Source organism: Nestor notabilis, unplaced genomic scaffold, assembly GCF_000696875.1.
Source record: "Nestor notabilis isolate BGI_N333 unplaced genomic scaffold, ASM69687v1 scaffold29606, whole genome shotgun sequence".
NCBI classification, from domain to species: domain Eukaryota; kingdom Metazoa; phylum Chordata; class Aves; order Psittaciformes; family Psittacidae; genus Nestor; species Nestor notabilis.
Window position 1 is genome coordinate 11429 of NW_009931925.1, and position 22768 is coordinate 34196.

The 22768-nt window shown below is 36.9% G+C and overlaps 1 protein-coding gene across 1 annotated transcript in view; it reads right to left on the bottom strand.

Annotated features, from left to right (window-relative positions):
• ZC3H13 (zinc finger CCCH-type containing 13) overlaps positions 1-22353 on the bottom strand; it is a gene marked incomplete at both ends in the record, with an annotated part of 33509 nt that extends 11156 nt beyond the window's left edge. Inside the window, 10 exon segments of the mRNA XM_010016133.1 lie at positions 298-841; positions 3665-3847; positions 5135-5599; positions 6630-6940; positions 9413-9586; positions 10960-11157; positions 12422-12582; positions 13101-13240; positions 15431-15539; positions 22242-22353. Coding sequence (XP_010014435.1) covers positions 298-841; positions 3665-3847; positions 5135-5599; positions 6630-6940; positions 9413-9586; positions 10960-11157; positions 12422-12582; positions 13101-13240; positions 15431-15539; positions 22242-22353 — 2397 coding nt within the window.
• Positions 22354-22768: the final 415 nt, after the last annotated feature.

Below are 22768 nucleotides of genomic sequence, written 5' to 3' on the forward strand. Positions count from 1 at the left end.
CATGCAAGTATGCTTAGAAAGGAAAATGACATTGTATGACTCGATTGCTAGTTCCTGAGTAGTTCCACAATTCTGCACTAACAAAGCACTGGATTAATTTCATCACCATAGTACCGACTTTTGCATCACCAGTGTGTGCCACACAGATGCAGGGAAGACATGACTCCAGACTGAGCCTCTGCATAAGCAGGCTATCTTCTTCCTTATAATACTCCCTTGCTTACTAACATACCAAAATCAGCAGTGAAAGACTGCCTTTTTTTGTCTTGAAGTGAAGTAACATTCAGACCTACTCACTTGGATTTTCTTTCCTCATGTACATCTCTTGAGCTTCTTTCTTCTCGGATATCTTCTCTCTTATCCCTGCGGTCTTCCCTTCCTTTTTCTTTGTCATCCCAGTCTCTCTGGCGGTCTCTTTCTTTATCCCTGTCTCGACCTCTGTCCCTTTCTCGTTCCCGCTCACGATCTCTTTCTCGCTCCCGCTCCCTTTCTCGTTCCTCCCGCTCTCGCTCTCTTTCCTTCTCCCTCTCCCTCTCTCGTTCCCTTTCCCTGTCATGGTCTCTGTCTCGGTCCCGCTCGCGGTCCCTGTCTTTGTCCCGCTCTCTCTCCCTCTCCCGTTCCCGAGCTCGATCTCGTTCCAACTCTCTTTCCTTCTCCCTTTCTCTTTCCCGATCTCTTTCACTTTCCCTCTCTCGGTCCCGCTCCCTTTCTCGCTCCCTCTCCCGGGCCCTTTCCTCTCTCCTATCATCAGACCGATCTACCCTTCTCTCTTCTCTTCTATCATCCCGCTCAAGGTCATCACTTCGTCCTTGATGCCGTACCGGTGAGCTTGCTCTCTGATCTGTGAAGAGAAGCCGGTTTGACTACCAAGTGCTAAAGGGACATAAACTGCTTCACTACACTAATAAAAACCCAAGAGCTTTTGTTTTGACAATCTAGATACTGGTTTTCCTTAAATGAAACGTAACTCCCTGCAGAATCCTGGAAATTCTCTTTGGGGAGGGAAAAAGACAAAAAGTAGTACAAATTTTGAAAGATTTTTTCAATATTTAAAAAAGGCTTTTCAATATTTAATAGGCTTTCCTTATTTTATCCAAAAACTACTACAAAATTTTTATTTCCTACTAGATTTTTTCTGAATGGCTTCAAAAGGCAAGTATATACCTCACAGCCTAACTATTACTATCGCATTGCTTAACGATTCAAAATCTGGTATAAGATCTTAAAAAGCTCTGAATGACATAGATATGCAACGTTAAGACTTCTGTATGAAAATTTTACTTCCTAAACCTGTTAAGAGTCACAGTCTTTACAAGAATTTACACTGTTTATAATACACAGTAAAGTTACTGCAAAATAAGAAATTCTAGCCTGTGTCATCACAGAAGAGAAGATCTCTCCATAGAAATACACAACCAAAGCCTCAAGAAAGGGAGAGAATGAGATAGGGGAAGCAGAACTGCTAGAAGTTTTCCGTATGTATTCACTGCAGAGTCTTAAAAGTTTTAGAAGCTGAGTTTCTCATTGGTAATTCGATAAGAGTGAGGGAGAAAACTAAACTTGCGTAGGAAATAACTGATCGAGAAGGAGAGAAACCTGGTTTATTTACTTTCCACAGACTGCGCTGCATTTTGTGATTATATTTCAGATTTTTTAATACATATTTCTATAAATTTTGACTACTTTGTAACAATTCCTATGTTGCTGTAAATAGTACTTGAACTACAACATATCGATAAAACTGTTTTCCCACAATATATATTAAAAGCCCTATAAAAAAGAGCAAAACACTGCATGAATATAAGTTGGTATTTTTTGGTCCATTACTCTGAGGCCAAGAGTGCACTTCACTGTAAATTGAGACAATGTCCACCAGGGGCAAGCAGTCAGAGTTTGAACAGGACCAAATCAATAACATGTGCATTTCCATCAGTTTAATCAATTTTCATTTCTGAGTGAATTAACAACGACTTACTGCTCTCCTGTTACCAGGTAAAATTAAAAGCAAACTTGAGTGACATTTCTGCCATGGATACAACGTTTATTATTGTAAAAGCTAAATCACCAATCCATGCAATTGGTTCTGTGAACAGGTTTAACATTCTTTCAATGATGCCTATAACATTATAATACGATTTATTGTGCATACTAAGTGCTAGATTTTATACAGAAGTTCTCTAACTCCTATTTGTTACATCAGTTTTGGTGACAAAACACCCACATGAAAGTCTTACGTGAATCAAGATACTGGAAGTGTACGAGACAATTAAATGTGGATACTCCGCACTTCTCACATGACTTCATTTTTTGAAGTGCTGCTCCAGCAGTTGTTTGGAACATCCAACATATTTGCCTTAGTTGAATAAAGGCAGCCCAAATGTGCAAGCTTGCACTTTAAAATCTTACTAAAATGATTCCTTACATATTATAGAATCAAATAGCAAACAAAATCTATCTCAATTCTTCTCTGAACAACAAACTTCAAGACTGTGGTCTAATTATGGCAACTATGTCTTGAATTATAACTCTAAGGAGGATTTACTAACACAAAAAGCGATCTGATTTTTTAAGGAAGAAAACAACAAATCTCATCTCCATTCCAGCTCTTTATATTTTTCTCCTCAACAGGAAACACCACCCACTGAAAGCAAATTCCCTTCTATAAATTTATTTTATTGTGATTACATGTATTTTCTTCTAAGGTTTTTATCCTGTTGGTTCTTGTTTTTTTTTTAATTCTGAACAATTTATGAACGTGGTATGATACACAGAGCATAAATTACATTATAATGTACCTAGGATTTATTGGGGGCGGTAAGGTGGAAGAGATGAAAGCTACTCTGCAAAAGCTAACCTTCAGGACACATTCAGACTGCAGGATTTTTCAGCTAACAAGAAAAAGGAAGCCTGGAGATTAGGTCTGCTGAAATACCACCTTGAAGATGAGAGAATCTAAAGCAGAACCGTTCACAAAACCAAGTAACAACAGGTACATTTCAATGGGCCAAAAAGCAGCCCTCAATGTTAAAAAACACTCCTTTGTAAAAATGAAGCTAAGCAACAGCTAGAACATATCTATCATTTCCAAAAACAACAATGTAATTTCACACTTATTTTTCATGGCTCCCCCTTTCAGTTCCATGCTACCTTCATTTCCTCGACTCTTCCTGTTCTCTTAATTGGTGAGTGAAAGCTGGTACTAAGTTCCTTAAAGACAGAGTACTCTTTCAGGTGCAGAAGTAATGAAATGCAATTATGACTCTAAGCTTATATGTGTATGCGTATGAAGTGGAGGTGGAGGCAAAGAAGAGGAAAAGATGTATCACACTGAAGTTGTACAATGAAATCTCTTGAGTAAGTTTAGTTTGTTTAAAGACTGCTTGGATGAATAAAAACAGAAGGTGCCAAAATCTAGCTATAGGGAGGGAGAAAGGCCATAGCATTCATGCATACACTGCCAATGAGAGATCTTACTACAGACTTAGATCAAGGACAGGACAGAAGTTAACTTACATCAATGTCAGTGTGAGGTGTCAAATGAGTTATTTATGAATTAGTGGTGTGGGGGCAGAACAAGAAAGAGAAAGGAGGGAGCCAGAAACACACACATCCATACATATACATCTGACTACATATCTAAGTGTAAAAATACACACGAAAATACCTCTTTCTCTGTTGTCACGCCTGTCCCGTTCACCATGTCTTCTTTCAAAAGAGGAATCCCTTGCTTGTTCTCGACTGTCATAGCGATCCCGGTCAGGGTAGCTGCTCCTTGATTCCCAGCTGTCATGGTAGTTTCCACTACTGCTGTGACCATCAGCCTGGGATCCTCTAGTCCCCCGACTTCCTAATAGATGTAGCAATATAAAAGATGAGTTTCCATATGTAAGGAAAACCACTGATATTTTATACCAACTAAAGTAGTAACTTTTAATAAACTTGAATTAACTGTTCATGGAAATAGAAATTGTAGCGCCGAACTCTATTTAACCAACAACTCCAATTTCACATGTTTTAATTGTAAAGTTGTTATTTTCAAACTGCAAAATCAAGATCTCCTAAATCACCATGACCTGGTCATAGCATGAGATCTCCTGACTAGATACAGAACAGTTCAAAAGCCAGTTCACATTTGTTCTGAAGAGGATGTAAGTTTATAGATGGTGCAGAAAGAATAAACAGAGAAAGTAGAGATCATTCTTCCTGTAAAAATTGCATGCCATTTCCCTAATGAAAATGCCACAATAAGCCTAAGAAAGCCAAAATATATTTTCTACAGATGATTAGAAGTGAAGCTTCTAAAAGTGCATCAGACTTTCAAAAATGTCAAAGGATAAAATCGCACCTTTTTTCCTTTGGTCAATCAAGAAAGGGTGGGGTGGTGGGGCAGGGAGAAGTGGGGGTGTGAAAGATGGTTTTCAAGTACCTATGACATGCAGTTGATTTTCAGAGAACACAAAAAACCTGCTGCTCCCTACTCTGAAACATACTGTCCCATATTAATCTTCCACTGAACATAAAATCGTAGAATGGTTTGGGTTGGAAGGGACCTTAAAGATCATCTAGTCCCAACCATCTGCCATAGGCAGGGACACCTTCCACTAGACCAGGTTGATCAAAGCTCCATCCAACCTAGCCTTAAACACTTCCAGGGATGGGGCAGCCACAGCTTTTCTGGGCAGCCTGTTCCAGTGCCTTGCCACCCTCACAGGGAAGAATTTCCTGCTTATAGCTAAATTTACCCTCTTTCAGTTTAAAGCCATTCCCTCTTGTCCTATCCCTACATGTCCTTGTAAAAAGTCCCTCTCCAGTTTCCATGTACTTGCCTCTTGTATTTGCAGCCCATAGAAAAGCCTAGGGCTGCAGAAACATTAGAGTGGTGTAAAAGTTAGGGTTTGTTTTAAAATGGGATGGCAGAATACCAATGTTATGCTACTTTAATGAATGGAGAACACGTAAGTGCTATAAATTTAAGCAACTGTTCCAATTTAATGACAATAGACTTGAACACAGCTTTAAAAGCATGAGCAATTTGGCAGCACTTCCTTATCAAACATCAAACAAGGTAGTATGAATGTCAATATTCAATCTCCAACTAAAGGGACACTTATTAATTTTTTAAATAATGCAATACCCTTGTCAGATAATTCTGGACCTCTGCCTCGACTTCTGCCAGTTCTATCACTTCTGCTCTCATTTCTGGAGTCACTTCTGGAGTCATTCCTTGTTTCAGCCCGAGAGCTCTCCTCTCTGCCATGCGATCTTCCATAGCTGCGCAAGTCCTCCTGATACTGGTCATCCTTTTTATGGGTATCACGACTCTCTCTGTCTCTGTAGTCATGGGAATCACGAGTAGAGCGCGACTCCCTCTGATCACGACTATCTTTAGTATCTCTGCTATAATCCCTCGTATCTCTGGATTCTCGAGTGTCTCTGGATTCCCTTGTCTCCCTCCGATCTCTGTTGTCTCTTGTCTCCCTCCGATCTCTTCCATCACGGGACTCTCTGTCATCTCTGTGATCCCTGGAGGTACTCTGCTCCTGGTCGTAATCGCGATCATCTCTTGATTCTCTTTCTTTTTCCCTTTTTCCTCTAGTTTCTGTAAAATGTACAAAAGAAGGTTACACACCTAATCAAAGCAAGTAAAAGTTTAGCACACAAAACTCACTAAAATAGTATAATCAAAATCTACTTCTGACATACAGAAAATCAAACTTAATATGTAAGTAGGAGATCATGTTGGGTATTTACCTGTACATTCTGTAAGCTCTAAAGATCTTTTTGTGAATTTGAATCTGTACTTTACAAATATTTACCTATTCAAAAGACGGTAAGTATAATAAAAATAAATTTCCAACTTATTAGAGCAAACGCTTCAATACTTTTAAGGTAGGATCATTTTTTCCTCCAATCATAGATTCATTTTTAATCCATATACATGTATTTTCAGGAAATTTAAGATATATTTAGACCACTTGCTTGAAAGATTTCAGTGCCCTGCCAAAGCCTTTTTCTTTTTCATTACGTATTTATAATGTTACTGCTACAGGAAGGTAAGTTTATAACCAGTCAAGAAAGAAAGCTGACATATGTACTCTTTGAATTCTGCCTCTTGAGTGAAACAGCATGTTTGCTCATCACAAATTGCTTAACCAGCTTTACAGATTTCCAGAGGGAATGACTGTTTCTTTGCACGCACCTCACTTAATGTCAATTAAAAGGACAACAGAGCAATCAGTGAGGACTGGATTAGCATTCAGGAACCTCCCAGAAAAGAGTAATAGTTACTCACAAGTATCCTGCTGTCTTTCAGCTGATTCACTAGTACATGCCTGATACCAAGAGAAGCTCACTTACCTAATGACACCACTGTGTCACTACACAAGAAACACCTAGACAAATGCCACCAGGATCTTTACAATCAGCTGAGCCTAGCATAAGCAGTCCTATCAAGAATACAGTCTCTGAAGACAGCCCCACCAGCACAGGAACTATAATACAACCTGTATTTTCTTCATCCCCTAGCCACTGGGACAGATGCAAATACTGCCACAGTTTGAAAAACAAGTTTCAAAATGCAATTTGCAAAGAAATAAAGATTATTCCAAAGTGTTATTTTTTATTCATACCATCGCGCCTTTCGTGGCGCCTGTCATGAGACTGTGAAGTCCGATCACGATCATGTCTTCCCTTTTCTCTTCCAGGAGATCGGTGTCTTGAAGGACTTCTCTTCCTCTGAGGAGAAGAGGAAGAGTGTGGGGGATATGGAGAAGAGGATCGCCTTGCAGGTGGGGAAGCGGTCCTTTGATAGGACGGAGAAGGAGTTCTTTTGCGGTGTGGGGAAGGAGAATGTCTTTGAACAGAGGAGCCTGACTGCGAGGAAGAGGAGTGATGTCTGGAGGATATGGGAGAATGGTGCTGACCCGACGGGGAAGCAGACCTGCAAATAAAGAGTTAGAATACGCGCACGTGTAGTAACCTGATTTGAAAGGTTCTTACCTACAAAAGACGAGTGATTAAAACAATTTGTGTGTTCTCTACCCTTTGTCTACTGAAAGTAAATGCTGCTTCTACAAAACATCAAAGGGTACCAAGGATACCCTTTCGAAGTATGCTTATCTTTAAATGGTAATAGTTTATTTATCCAAGAACAAGCTGTTCAATCAAAATTATATTACACAGCTACCTCCTGTGGGAAGGGATGGAGGAGTCAGAAAAAAACACATGATTTTCTCCCCCACACCTGAGCCAAGAACAACTGTTTTCTTCAATATAAAATGCTTTTTGGAGTTTATGGTAAAATTAGGCAGTTAACATTTTACACAGTGTTACCTAAGGGGAATTTTATTCTTTTGTTTCCAACAGCATTCAATTCTTTAGAAAGAAACAGTGTCACCTTCTTGTGCATTTTTAACTTCTTTCGTTATAAGCACTGATCTTTAAACAATTTAGGCCTTGATCCAGAAAACCCATACGCGTACCTACTGAAAAGTTTTAGCAAACATGAATATTTACACAAACAAGGAAAACTCACAGCTAATAAGAAAATGTAGATAAAGCGTCTCTCATCTTCAAAATCCCATTACTCAACTAAAGATCATTTATACAACAGTAAACAGATTTCCTCATAATACATTATCCCATACTCAGTCTAATGTGGACACGGACTTCAAGCCCTTGAGCTCAGCAGTAGGGGTATTTTATCCTTATCAGCATCAAAGTGATTTGCAAGTATCTTTTTGCATGAAATATGCATTACCCTTAACTCACAACTCCCTTCTGCTTCACAAAATTGCAGAGCTTCCAATGAGAAATGCAGGAGCCAGAAAAAACACATATGGACAATCCATATTCAAAAATCCCACTTAAGTAGGTTAGTTTCCACTTTTGAATTTCCATATACAGTGTTGGTGACTTCAAATAAACATCCAGATCATACAAATGAAGCTCTCAGTTTTGGGTGATTCACAAATAGGGACTACTTTATCAAAGGTAGTAGCATCTCTGCAATCTTCTGCAATAACCTGGCCATTAAGATGACAATTTGTCTGTGACAGTGTCACACAGAGATGGAATGGATGGCCTGGAATTTGTAGCAAAATTTCCAAAGCACTCGAAGTAAAATTCTGTCAGGGTCAGAAACGACTGACAGAATACAATACAATTTCATGACTTACCATCTTTAAACTAAGACTACATTTACTTTTCCCCATGAAATCATTATCATGAAACATGGGGTTACCAAAACTGGCTTGCATGGAAGGTTATCAGTGGTCTGGAGACAAACAAAACATTTAAAATACCCTTCTGTGCTTCTAGCAGAAGGCCCATTTATCTTTCCTGCTTAATGTTCCTTTCCACACACTTGATACGTCTGCACAGAACTCCCAAGCAGGCAGTAATGAGCAAAATACTGGTGTAGATTAGAAAAAAAAAAATGGAGAAAAGGGTACAGCAAAGGTATTTTTCAGTATCCTTACTACTGCTAGCTGCAGGGGGAAAAGGCTGCTTTACTCCCTTCCCTATAAACAATCTAATTTAGAGAAAATGTCCATCAGTGACATCTAGATTAAAACAATACAACACTGTTCAGCTGAACTGAGTTACCACAGCAGCAAAAGTGCTTGCTTACAACTCAGGCTTGCTGAATGGATGGGTTTATTCTGCTTGTTTTATCACCAAGCAGATATATATGACATCTGGTGTCTTCTTCCCACCATTCAATAGAAGTGCCAAAAAAAAGTATGCTTCCCTCTCCGTTATACAAACATAGAACTGTAGTAGTATTTAGCACTGCCATTCTAAACCTGAGCTTACAGACTCCTTCAGATCAAAGTAAGAAGTCTCCTCCTTCTTTTTTAATGGGTGGTAAAAGATTTTTTTCCAAAGCCCCTAGAACTGGCAGGATAATCTTTTCCCTGAAGCTTCCTGCAAGAAAGGTCTCTGAAATTGTCCTCGTACTGCACTGTTTAGCCAATTGTGTTTGCTTTTCAGGAAAGATGTGTAGAGCCAGGATCTGTGTATCACAATGCCCATTTCAGAGCAGAGAAACTCTGCTCCTTCCTCATCTCCAAGACAAAAGGCTTCTCACATTTTCTACTTTTTAAGAAGGGGGAAGGTGAGGAATAAAAATGTTCACAGGCTGACTACATCTCATACCAGACTTTTGAAGTTCCACCTGAAGCCAAAACATTTGAGAGGGACTGATAAATGGTAGCCTGCACCATGACTTGTGTTATTGACAACACAGGCATTCTCAGTGTAGTAACCTGGCAAAAAAAAAAATCCCAGAAGTCTCAGAGCTCAAGTGTTTGAGGCACACACATATTCACAACAGACACACAAGCCAACAGAGGAAGTTTCTAAACTACAACTATTCACGGAAACAAAACGCAGGTAATTGACCTCCCACCTGCGAGAGGGTGAGAAGTTATGCTTATGAGTGGTTGACTTGGCTGGAGCTCGGGACGTCTGTCTTCGCCTTGAAGCGGGTGGTGAATACTCCCTGGAAGGGGAAGAATTACTGCCAGAATGATCTGCAGGACTAGGAGAACGCTTCTGTCTATGGGAGCTTTCAGAGGCATCCCTGGAAAATGTAAACAGCAGCTTGTTTAACAGGTATAATATGGTGCTACTACAACTCCAAGACAGAACCTGTGCTTACAAGATCAAGAACCATCTTATAGAAAGAAACATTTATTCCACCCATAATTTCACACATGAAATTACCTTAAGCTAGCAAAACTCAATGCAAGACATGCACTGAATTTCATGCCAATCTTTAGACTGTAAAATACAAAACTAGACTATGGTAAATCCAAAATTATTTTCTCATAATTCTACCTAATATTTTATGTGTCCATGAAACAAGAGTTCCTATCCACGTAGAATTATCTTGCTACTCTATTCAAAAGATTTCCATAATGTCAGAATTTTATTTAGTAAGCCTCAAGCTCGTGGACATTCTCAAACACTAATCACAGTTGCAAATGAATCAAAGGGATCTGCCAGAACCCCCAACTATTTCACTTACTGTACATGATGAAGACTTGATGAATCTTTCCTAATTTTTATTATTTATCAGGGGAAAAAAAAAAAAAGAAGACAAAAAACCAGAATTGAAATAAAAGGTTGCAGTCCCCACACCAATACCTGATTATCGTACAATAGTAAGCCAAGTACTCTTTTGATCCTTAGAGCACTACCCAGAATGTTTTCGATTGCTTATGAACTCCTTCCAGTAATGGAAGTGTACAAGCATGAGGGAAATAATATATTCTAAACTAAGTATGGTATAATTTATTTACTGGTCTTCCACTCCTTTGCTATGCCAGTTACAAAGTAAACATGAACATGTACCCTATTTTCATCAAGGGAACACAGGACTTATCAGTTGTATTTTTCAACTTAAATGGACACATCGGCTTCAGAAAGTAACAGTCATATTAGTCCACCATTTGAGAGATATATATACACCCACACATGTATATATATGCAACAGCAAAGTAATTCTAAAATTACAGTAGTCTTTGACCACTTCAGAAACACTTTTAACCTACTGAATATTAAGGAGAGTTTAAATCTTCCATTGCCAATTTAGAAAGAAAAGAAAGAAACAGTCCTTTAAGATTTCAGAAGAGCAGGCAAGAGGACAAGTGAATGACTTTGATAAAGATTTTGGCAAACGAATTGCTCCACTGCTGAAAGTCCATTTCCTGAGAAGTAATGGATCTTTCAGAAGGGTATTTTACGAACTTACTAAGTTAAATAATTAAAACATACCAATCTGTTAATTAGTCCATCAATACATCTAAATAGCACACTTAAAATACTTAACGAGTACCAAAAAGGCTGTTGGCAAAGCAAGTATAAATCCCTTAATATTCAGTGTCCTATGAAAGATAACTTTAAAAGCAAGGTTACATTAATGTTAAAAGCTAATAATGCAACATAACTTACCTCTGCTTCTCTTTTTTCTCCTTGTGCCTTTCAAAGTCACGGCCTCTCTCTTTCACCTCCCTTGTCTTTTCTTCTGAACGTTCTTTTGCTTTATGTTTTTCTTTGTGTTTCTTCCCCAGGGGAGTTTCCTCTTGTACTGGAGGAGGAGGACTAGGAGTACGGGGGCCTTTCTTTTTACTCTGGTTACTTTTAGAACTCCTAGAGATAAATTAACAGGGGGGAATAAAAATGAAGGACTGCCAACTATTTCAAACAATGATTTCTCAGATGCTGTCAGGGAAGTTATAATGTAAAGGGCCTTGAAGCTTTTAGGATGGTCTTCACCACTCCATTAGCAAGCAGTGTTCAATAACTCTACTTGACTGAAGAGTGAATGCAGATGGTAAAAATTCACGTTGGGCTCTTCCATTTATAACCTTTATTTCTGCAGCAAGTGAATAAAAATAGGAATTGCTCCTACTCAGATAGAACTAGTTTTCAAAGTTAAAATGCCCCTGCATGAACTGCAAGTATCAGAGAACCAGAATTCAATAGAGCACCTTGTCTATTTAGACTCCCACGTTAACTACCTGACACAGGATAAAGAATATTTTTGAATATGCATCCCAGGATATGAAATGGTATGTATTTTTTCATATAAACTACCACTGACATAAACGCTACAAACTAGATACCACTTCATACTGAATGTCAGCAGCATACTAGCCCATGCAGGACATTCTCATAGCAGAAACATTGTTTTGTTCCTGTTTTAAAGGAGATTTTTGCTTGGCAATTACAGATGTAAGCAGCAAATACTGCTGCTTACTCTGCAGCAGTAATTTCTTTCTTATGGTGTCTAAGCACTGCAGTTATTCAAAAGGTCCTGCAGCCAGCAAGAACTTAGGAATAGGTTTTGGGGATCGACTTTTGGTGGCAAGGAAGCCAGTTCAAACTTCCTGTGATTTTCACATACCTTGTCCTTGCTTTTTCCCTCCCGTTTGCATCCCCCATTTCCTTTCCCCTCCTGAATTCTGAAAAATTTCCTGCCTTGAAAGTCAAACATTATTTCTTGAAAAGCAATTTGCAATGCCAACAGAATGTGCAGTTAGTCAAATTATAAACGTTTCACTCCAGTCTAGAAGAGCCACTTCACAGGCTGCAGCGTCTCAAAATAAAACTGCTTCCCACTTTTTTAATGGTTTTATTTCCTCATCACCTCTCAGAGATTCTGGACATTCAGAGAGCAAACGTCTGCTTGTAAACCATGAAATTAATCAACTGACAGCTACATTAATATAACAGTTTTCTGCATAAGATGATTCACAGTGCTCAATTTAGAGAACTTCCACTAAAGTTATAGAATCAGAAGTCCTGAAAGCAAGGCTAACGAAAACCCATATTAATTACGAAAACTCAGTAATAAAAAATCAGCGTGGTTCTCTCTTCTCACTTTTCTCGCAAGATGCATTTACATACTGACCTCTGCTGATCCAGGAGTGGGGAAGATACGGTAGATGCTTTCTTCTCTTTCTTACTAGCTGAAGATGATGATTTGGGACTGGATCTTCGTTTTGGAGATTTGCTAGACTTTCTTGGTGACGGTGATGGTGATAATTTAGATCTAACCACCTCTGGAGAAATCTTGAGGAAAAGAATCTATTAACTGATACTGATGCTCAAAAGCGTAACTGTATGTGTCAAATATGTAAATTCAGTAACAGCCTACATCTGAGATCTTACCCATGTACACATCTACCTCAAATAAACTAACTATCATTTTTAGAGAACATCGTAAAAGGAAGATTACAGGAAAAGGGTGGGGGAAGATAAGATGATGCACTCTGTAATATACCACAAAAACTGTAACTCAGAGTTTAAAATCAATATATGCCCAGTAAGCATTCAAGTTTGCCCTACTCATTTAATAGCAGACTTCATAAAGCAGAACACTTGGTTATGGTGCTGGATGATTGACCAGATTCTCACAACTAACATCCAAGTTCCATACTAAGTTATACATGCGCCAGTTATTTTCTACTGTTTAACACAATAGTGCATTTGTAGCCCAGGAAGCTTAAGTCTTCCAGGAAACTATTACACGGCTATGAAGTGGCTGATGAATTTTTATCTTTTTCATTTCACATTGACATAATACAAACCTCTTTTTTAATGACTATTTCCTCTCGTTTCTCCATATTTTCCTGCTCCAATTTCATGAGTTCTCTCTGAATCTTTTGGCGCTTCATTTCCAAAGACAGCTCATGATCATAATCATAATTAACATCTCCATTATCAGAGTCTTCATTTAAAAAAAAAAAAAAAAAAAAAGTTAGTAGATCAGTAAACAATTACATATGAAAGAATAGTATTTAGCATACTGGAGGGAAAGCATAAATATTTCAGTGACTTTTAAGTACTGCATGAATGGATCAATGAAAGTAAGCCGAATCTCTTCAATTATGTGTGTAAACTTGAAATAACTCCAGCTAGTTCCACACAGCCTGCAGTTAAGTTTTTAAACTCCATTATTAAAAACACCTTAACTTCTTTCCGAGACTTGCATCAATTAAGCTTAGTTCGCAAGGAAAATTCAGTAAACTATTTATTTATATTTAAATAACATAAAAGAGTATGTATTCATGAAGTCCAAAAACATGTAGAGCACTACTTAATTGGGAAATCTCACATGAAACAGATCTAAATCCTGACGCATGATACATGAGGGCTTTGTTTAATAGCATATCTCACAAATCAATTGATGCACTTAATTACATCTACAAATTGAATTTCAAATAAGAGGTCTGTATAACCTCTTTCACTGGATTAATGCACACTACAAGAGTTTATTTCTGTTTTGAAACATTATTACTGTTTGGTTTTCAAATCAGAAAAGGTGCTATTTCTCACCCTTTTTCATTAAGCCATGGCTAGTTAATACCATATGCTTCAAGCTTTGCAACTGAAATCTTACTGAAAATTTAAGCAGTTTTACTCACTCTGTTTGCATTTCTTATTATAAGGCTACTTAAGTCTAATGCTCAAAAAGCACTTCAGGAAAATAAGTGTCAGAGAAAAGATGACTTCATTAAGAAGTTATTACCTTTCACTCCCTCTCCTACACACAGGAACTATATAAAAGGTTCTGCAATAACTGAACTCAGTCTACAAATGCCCTTTTAAGTGCCAAGAATGCATGGGAACAGCTTATAGAGAGGGGCAGTTCCTAACAGCACAGGTTCTTTCCCAGTCCATCTACCTGCTTATACACTACTCAGTAGAACAGACCATAATTCCACTTCAGCCATATAGCTACAATCAACACTATTTTGATAAAACATAGTTCTCAAGGTGAAAGCCTCAGTGTGTAGAACTTCAGACATTCATACTATATATTTATACAGAACTTGAGGGTTCTATGTTCCAAACTTTTTTGTCTTAAGATTCTATTACCATGTATACATGTCATAGGTTGCTGTTTCTTAAATCATGCTGAAAAGAAAATTTAGAAAGGAGTGAAAATATATTACAGCTTCTATTCATGTACTGTGACACGGCAAAACAGCAGTTGCAACAATTACATCACGTACTATAGAAAAGTCACCTACTTAATGAACTTTACAGAGAAGCTCCATCCCACAACTTGTAGTATACTTTATTGCAAATACCTTCATTATATCTGAATTCACTTAGAATAGGTCAGGATTCTCATCTTCTATTACAATATTGTAACTACTTCTGATACACTGACACTTACAAAACTACAAAAACACTACAGTTCATTAGAAGCTGTCATAATTTCACTGTCAGGTGAGTTTGGTCTCTTAACAAAAGTGAAACTCAGGAGAAAATAGACAGTCTTTTCCTCAACCGTCCGCATATTAGACAAGTATTATCAAGAAGGACAACAAAATCACCTTTTAACCATTAAACAAAACAAAAAAGCCCAAACAAAAATGAGTACAGAAGGTAATGTAAGACTCCTACCACTCCTGGAGTGTTTTCAGATCACTACCTTCAGCTGTCGAGCTGTTGTTACTCTCATTCAATGGAGCCCTTGTTAATGAGACAGTCTACACCATTTACAAATTATGCAACAAAACCCTGCTGACCTTTTGAATTCAAAGGAGTTATTCTCTCTCCTCAGACTGATCAATTCCGAAATTACTTTGGCTGTAACTTGGATTCAACTAGCAATCTAAATGTGAAAGGTTCTGCTACAGAGTAGCCTATGGTTGTCTGAGGAGTCTTTAAAAAAAATAAAAAAATAAAGCAGCATGTGCTTTTGAAGTAAGTTGGTTTTAGCATTGTAGCAATCCAACTACAAAGCAAAGACTGCTTCTTTGCTCTCCTCCAAAAACAAACGTTAATGGCTACTGCATAAAAATAATCTGTTTAGAGACCAAATCTTCAAGCATTCTACTTTACATACAGCCCAGTAATCTTGTAATTCATTGAGCTGTAGAGGGACCATTAGTTTAATTATACTTACCTTCTCTATTTGTTTCCCAATCCCCATTTTCCTCTTCACTTTCTGGTGTTCTCTCCTTTGTAATTTTGATATCCTCTTTTTCCCTATGTCTTCCTCGTGAAGACTCTTTCTATAAGGGGAAAAATGCTGCATTAGAGTAAACAAATTTATTTTAAAAGAAGCCTGAAGAAGAAGGTATATTTTACATGGCATTTTGGCTGTTTCTGTTTTATAGTTCAAAAAGTATTTATCCCTTTAGCCTGTGCAGCAAATACCTTCTTAAATAAGCAGAGATTCCACAGGCAACATGATCAAATGCAATTTCAAATAATCAGTATGCAGATAGCAGATGGAGAAAAGAGAAGAAAGGATTCATAAAGTAAGAAGGTTTAAGGGCAGGGCAAGAATCAAGCATGTATCAGAGAACAAAGTTTAAAACAGGAACTGTAAGAACAGATCAACTTCTTGAGACTGATAGTTTAATGAACACTGGAAGAGTGTAATTTTACCAGCTTGAGTGAAAGTTCTCAGCTGTAAATAAGAATATTTATATGCAAGGCAGATAAGCCTCAGAAGCTGAACCATTTAACTCTCCAGAGGATAAAGAATAGGAGAAAATAATAAAATAAATAATAAGAAAAAACAGAGACCCTTGGCTGGCAGAGGAAGGGGGGGAAAAAAGTCTGAAGCAACACACTGGAATCAAGTTTTGTTGGTAACTTCATATTTGAACTTTCGCTGGCCCTGAGCTACTAGACAAGTCTAACTATTGCAGCAGCACCATTCTGCATGTGGCAGATGGTCCTATGGACTCCTAAGGAAGCCAGACACTATTCTTACAAGAAAGAAGAGAAATTTCAAAAGCTAACTGAACCCGTGCTGCTCTTTCCCCCCTGCTAAATTCCAGTAGTAACTGATGCATAGTTTCATCATTGTCTCTGCTGAAGTGACATTCCCATAATCTACCTGGGATCAAGTGGAGTACAGGACAAAGTTTTTTCACTATTTGCAAAAAAAAAAAAAAAAAAAAAAAAAATGTTAATAAAAAGAACGTTCAAGCTTAGGAGTATCTCAGGTTAACTTATTAAGTAGGAAACCAGAAAGAGCAAATAATGAAAGTCTGTCCCATATCCCTTTAGTTCTCACCTCCCACAGTGCCTTCTTTTGCCTTTTGGGGATTCTTCCATGTTGATACGTAGAAACCTTTGCTTTTATACCAAGAGAAGGAGACGCCCGAGAATTTCACTAGCTATTTCTTACTGGGACTTAGATTTTTACTTAATTTAAATCCTTAATGTCATGTTAGAAATACAGTAAGGAAATAATGTAAGCTTGTGGATAGTCACTCTCAAGTGAGTAAAATTCAAATATTCCTTTTTACTCACTAAATGTTAAAATCTTATCTCTAGCTTAATGATATAAGTCATGACAGAACAAGTACTGTATTTATTTTACCTAGTGAACTAAACCAGATGCTTTAGCGCACAGTTATTCTCAAGCCTCTCATCTTGATGCATTCAGTGTATCATATTCAAAGCCTCAGAAACGACCAGTTGCTATGTAACACAAACGAGTTTCACAGTAATTATTTGCATCATGTTTAATTTAAAGCACTTGTAGAAAAAGGAAAAAAACAGGGGAGGAGGGGAGTGAGGTTTCTCCATTTCATGACAGGATCTCTAAAATGATGCACAAGATGCTAACCTACCAAGTCGTGTTGGTTACTGACATCAACTAAGCCATCACCACAACATGTAGTAAAGACATTTCAGTCTAAGACCAAGAACTGTACTACACAAAGCTACTTAAAAGAAAATGCCTCTAATGACATTCTAAAATCCCGAACTTCATCAACAAGCCTGCCCTGTAACCACTATTTTCTTAAAGTATCTTAGTTTTTCTAGACTGCCCACCTTGAAGACTGCCCACCGCTGCATCTGCTGTATTTAACTGTGTACTCTATACTGCAACTCCTACAATATAAACAAACCACAAACATAATTTCTGAAATACAAATACTAGTTTCTATTAGTCCAACACTACTTTTTACTAGCAAACTGAACTACACATTTTAGGACATCCTCTATATACTGATTTTAAAAAAAAACAATTTTCTCAAAGCCAGTTCCAAAATCACTTGTCAAAAGAGACCATGCAGGTCAGTCAGAATGCTTCAAGATCAGTTTAATAACCCATGTTGAAAATACTACACAACCTTCATGTATCTTGCCTACATCTTCAAACTTGTAACCAAACGCAAGCATCTAGAAACAACCTGTATTTTCTCCTTTCAGTGGACTAATTCAGTAGTGGCACAATTACACATCTGTAGAAGAACTGAGAGCAAAAACATCCATGAAAGAAATTTCATTAAATTACTGAATGTAGGGGAAGGGAATAGGTAATTTTTATGCAAGCATGTTATTTTACAAGTCTGGACAACTTGATCCAAGCCTATTCATACACTAAATGACTTCAGTTGCCAGGAGAGAGATAACACTGCATCTTGAAAGACAAATCTCAGTTTAGAAATTGAGTATATATTCCTGGGGCACAAAAATTTATGATGATTTAGAAGGCATATTTGAATTTTCTCATTGCAAAATCTTCAAGGTATTCCTTTCGTTGTACTTGTTCCACTTACAACACATTTAATTCCCTCATACTATGGGAAATACTTCATTTAGACCTGCTTGCACCTTACAGAGGGTTTTTTGTCTCTCCCTTAGTAAGCCAAGAATAAAATAAGCCAAGCTCCTAAAGGGCAGCAGAATGTCTTTGACTTGTACTTGAAGATGCTGCACTGAATTTAACCACACTTGTGAACTATTTTTCTGCAGACTCTGAAAACATCCCATTTACCAGACAAGAAATAATAATCTTTCACAATAATATACTTATTTACTCAAAAAAAAAAAAAAAAAAAAAAAAAGTATCAAAAATTGTGGATTGTCCTAAGAGTAAACAAGTTAGTAGACCTTATCCTGCTGTTTTCAGGTACATGCTCCCAGTTAAACTATTTAATGTGTTAGATGATTACAGTTTAATCATCAGTTAGTTTGACATTCAGAAGAAATTCTACTTAGGACACACAAAAAAAAAAAAAAAAAAAAAAAAAAAAACCAAACCAAAAAACATTATGGCTGAATTCTGTGAGATATTATTTAATTCAACATCTACTTGAATTGAAGTTCCATACCCCATAAGATATGATCAGCACCCTACAGCACAAGATTTGATGTCTACTTGAATGAATTTCCCACCACAGCCAGAGGAGTCTGACCAAGCACAAAAGGACTAATCCAGTTGGCAAAACATACTTCTAGCCAAGAAGTATTATTTTACCAACACCAATGGAGAGAATATTTACAAGACTTGTACAAGCTACAATTCTTACAGGGCAGAAACTTCAGTTTCAGCCTTACCAGCACATGTACACAAAGCAGCAATATAAACTAATTAAAAACCACAGATTCCTTTAAATCTAAAATAAGCTATCACGTATTACAGATAGAATCTTTTGGGCAAGCACAGTACTATGTTGCTCTAGGCATAATACCTTCGTAGTGTAAACTACTACCACACTACACAAATGTACAAGAAAATAAATCTGAAGTTTCCCTGAAATTAACAGGTATTGTTTCTATTTCAGAGATGGAAGACAATGCTGACTTCCATTTCCAGCAGAGATATTCAAAAGCCATAGTGACAAAGACCACAGATACGAAACAAGTGATATACAATCCTTACAAAAACCTTTCCTAAATGTACATTAAGTTCTTCCCACTGTTTCTCCCAACTTGCACACACCCCCCAGGTAACACTTTAGCTAATACTTCATATATTCCAACATAGCTACCTTCATAATACGGAGAAAATGTCAACATAAAAATTTCCAGCTAAATACAACAGCAGCATGAACCTAATCTAATTATTTATATAGTAGTTGATACACTACAGACAGCACTGAAATAATTCTGAACACAAATCTGAGAAATACAGAAACAACTAAGTTCAATGTAGTTGTCCACGCAACGCAGCATATTGTCTCTGAAAATAACAGTACAAGATGTGAAGATATAAGGGATATATTCTGTAAGTTGTCTTTATAGGAAGTTTCTTCCTAAATACATACAGATTGTGCTAGTTATCTTGTATCTCCAAAGAACAAGAAATGTCTTCTAAGATGATTTTATACTATTGTCTCAACTTTTTGTGGAATCTATTCAGGTTTTTGAATGTATCTTCTGGCAATCAGGTAGAATTGTCATATATAACATACATAGCATTTCCTCTCATCATTTAAAATTTGCCACTCTTTCTACTGGGATAAAGTATGAATATGACGCATCTAATGTACATCCTCTCAACCATACATTATATACATTCGTCACATGTCCTTTTTTCTCTCCAGTCTCTCACCTTTGCCCACTTCAAAAAGACCTTTGTATTTTCTTACATACAGGTGATGACAACCAAAAAGCATTTCAAATAAAACTGGACCATGAATTTCTACAACATAATATTGATCATTTTCTATTCCATTTTTACATATCTGAGTGTTTGCTTCTGCAACTGTGACTGCACTTTGAACAAATAGTTTTATTGAGCTGTCCACAATAACTTCTTCTTCTACTGGATGGTTTCAGTTACTTTTCAAATATTCATCCATGATTCCTTGTTTTAAATACTTTCTTAATTGTGCATTACCTTACACTTGCCAACACCAAGTTTCATCTGCCATTGTACTGACAAAAACTATCTTTCCCCAACCCCTGTGGCATTCCTCAGACTTCAGTAATCTCAACTACTGTTTTCATATTGTCTGTAAAGTTTAACATTTGGGATGTGCAACATTTTTTCCACATTCTTAAAACGTTATAGCTCTTTAGATGAAGCACCATAACATCCTCTGTAACTTTATCTTTTGAAATAAATCTAAAATTTTCCCCTTAGCTAGCTTCTAAACCTGACAATATTATATCTGCTATTCTTCAACTAATATGCCTCAAAAGCCTTGTTTCAAAAGAAGCTATTTATGGTTTCACCTGTACCAAACAGTATCTCTTTACCCCTATGCTCTGTTTCATGCTAGTAGACTGGTGAAGCGCAAATTCTGCCTGCAGGAACACTGCTGCTCTTTTAAAAAAAAAATAAATACAATTATGAAACTTTTTATGGAACAACCTACTTTTCACTATTTCAAAACAAAGTTAAGATTTCTTATCCAGCTCTTATCCATCCAAAGATAAGATTTCTTATCCAATCCCAAAAGCTTTAATAAGAGATGGAAACGTCAGATATTAGATCTCCACCACAGTAGTAGCTCTAATGATGGAGCAAGATTTTTGTTAGCAGTTCAGTCAGTTCAGTCTTCCGTTCTTTGCAATGCAACTCTTGATGACTGTCCCTCTTCATCTATTGTTCCAGAAAATTTTCTTTGGATTTCCACATTTGAGAGTTGCCTCCATGTAAATAATACAAAAGCTCAGTGGTTTCCTCAGCCTTCTGTTTTATGAGATTGAAGCAGAGTAATTTTTTTTTCTCTGCAGTGTGCTTAGCCTGTAAATAATTCTTTGGTACTTTAGCAGACCCACTAATTCTATGATGCTTTTTGATTCCTGCTTCAAGTTCATCTTTATTTGGGTTTTAGTTTTTTAAAAGTATTTTATTATTACATTAATAGAACACTATAGAAAGCAGGAATTACTATAAAAAGTAAGAATTACATCAAAATCAGAGTTGTACAGTTGTCAGTTGGACAGAAGTTACGATAAATTTTTAATAACGGTTGGACAAAAACACTTCTCCCACCAACCATGTACTCAATAACTGAACAGTTTATTCAAACTACTAGAAAAATAAAAGAAACACATTCAAGTAAAAGAGTAAAAAGATCAAAATTTTACACAAATTAACAGCAACTGAAAACATGATTGGAAGGTAAGCCATTCTCTTAATTTAATGATAGCAGCTGCTGTTGATTTCTTTACACCTGACATAAAAATTCATTTCACACAGCAAGTAGGAACAGACTGAGAGGAAATAAAACCAGAATCCTGTTAATATCTGCAGAAGCAAACCTGATTTTTCACAGATAAAAATTTTTAGTCATTATTCATATGCAAATGGTCTTAAAAAACATGACGCAGGAATACACAGGTGCTACTGTTACATGGGTGCAGGGTCACCCTACCAAAACTCTGCCCCTATCTGTTTTGTAACATCAGGAACAGATAACACAATTTAAAAATAAGTAACTTCTGATATTTGAGGGGTATAGGGTTGCAGAAAGATGATTAGAAAATGAGAATGATAATGGATGAATTTTTTGCAAAATCCAAAAGTGAACAGTTGGGATGGCTGATGAGTCTGTGAGAAGGAAGGTGAAATGAACCAGCACAACAGTAACTGTGTGGTCTCATCAAAAGCAAATTTGGAACAACTGGAGTCAGAATGCATGTAAACAATGGATATGAGTAAATGTTGGGGGGAAAAAACAGTGGATGATTGGAACAACAGTTAATACACTTTCTTGGTAATAACCAAAGAGTCTTCACTATTATTAAATAATAAATACCAGTATCCGTAACATATTTTAGTCTGTGGGGTTTATAAAATCTTCGGGGACCACAAGACTAAAAAGTGCTATAAAATTGCAATATTATACAATTGTTAAGACACTTCATAATAAAGTATGCCACATACTATGTACAAAATGATCAGTTCATTAAAACATTTTAAATATTACAAGTCACCACAATCAGGTTTCTAGGACACACTGCCCAATTGCTACTGAGGGATTCTGGAGTTCTGCAAACTCCATTCTTACCCTAACAGGAGAGGACGATTCCTCTGTACTTCGCTTCTGTGGCTCTGCTTCAACATCTTGACGTTTATTCTTCATTCTTTCCCGAAGATCTCCAGTGGGTCTTTCTGGTGACCTGTGTAATACAGAAATGTAATATAACCAGTTCTGTGGGACTATTTTTAAACTAATACAATCTTCCTATTAATTTTTTTAATTAGCATATACATAAAGGTCTAAACCTCCCACCCAGAAGTGAAAGAGATGAATAAAAAAATAGTCTGTTCTAATGGGCTTAAGCATTCTAAAAAGCCAGCTCTTTCAGAACATCAAGGAAGACTTGACTCTAAGAAAAAAAATTACTTTTCTGTATATATAACATGACTCGGTTACTATTCTAGATCAGCTTCAGGTGATCTTATCCAGAATAAATCTTTTTCTGACCATCACTGTGTTCCACAATCACTCTTACCAAGTCTTTCAAGATATCTTTAGCCTTCTCCATATTCTAAGCTGCACCATTTTAATATATATATATATATTATATATAT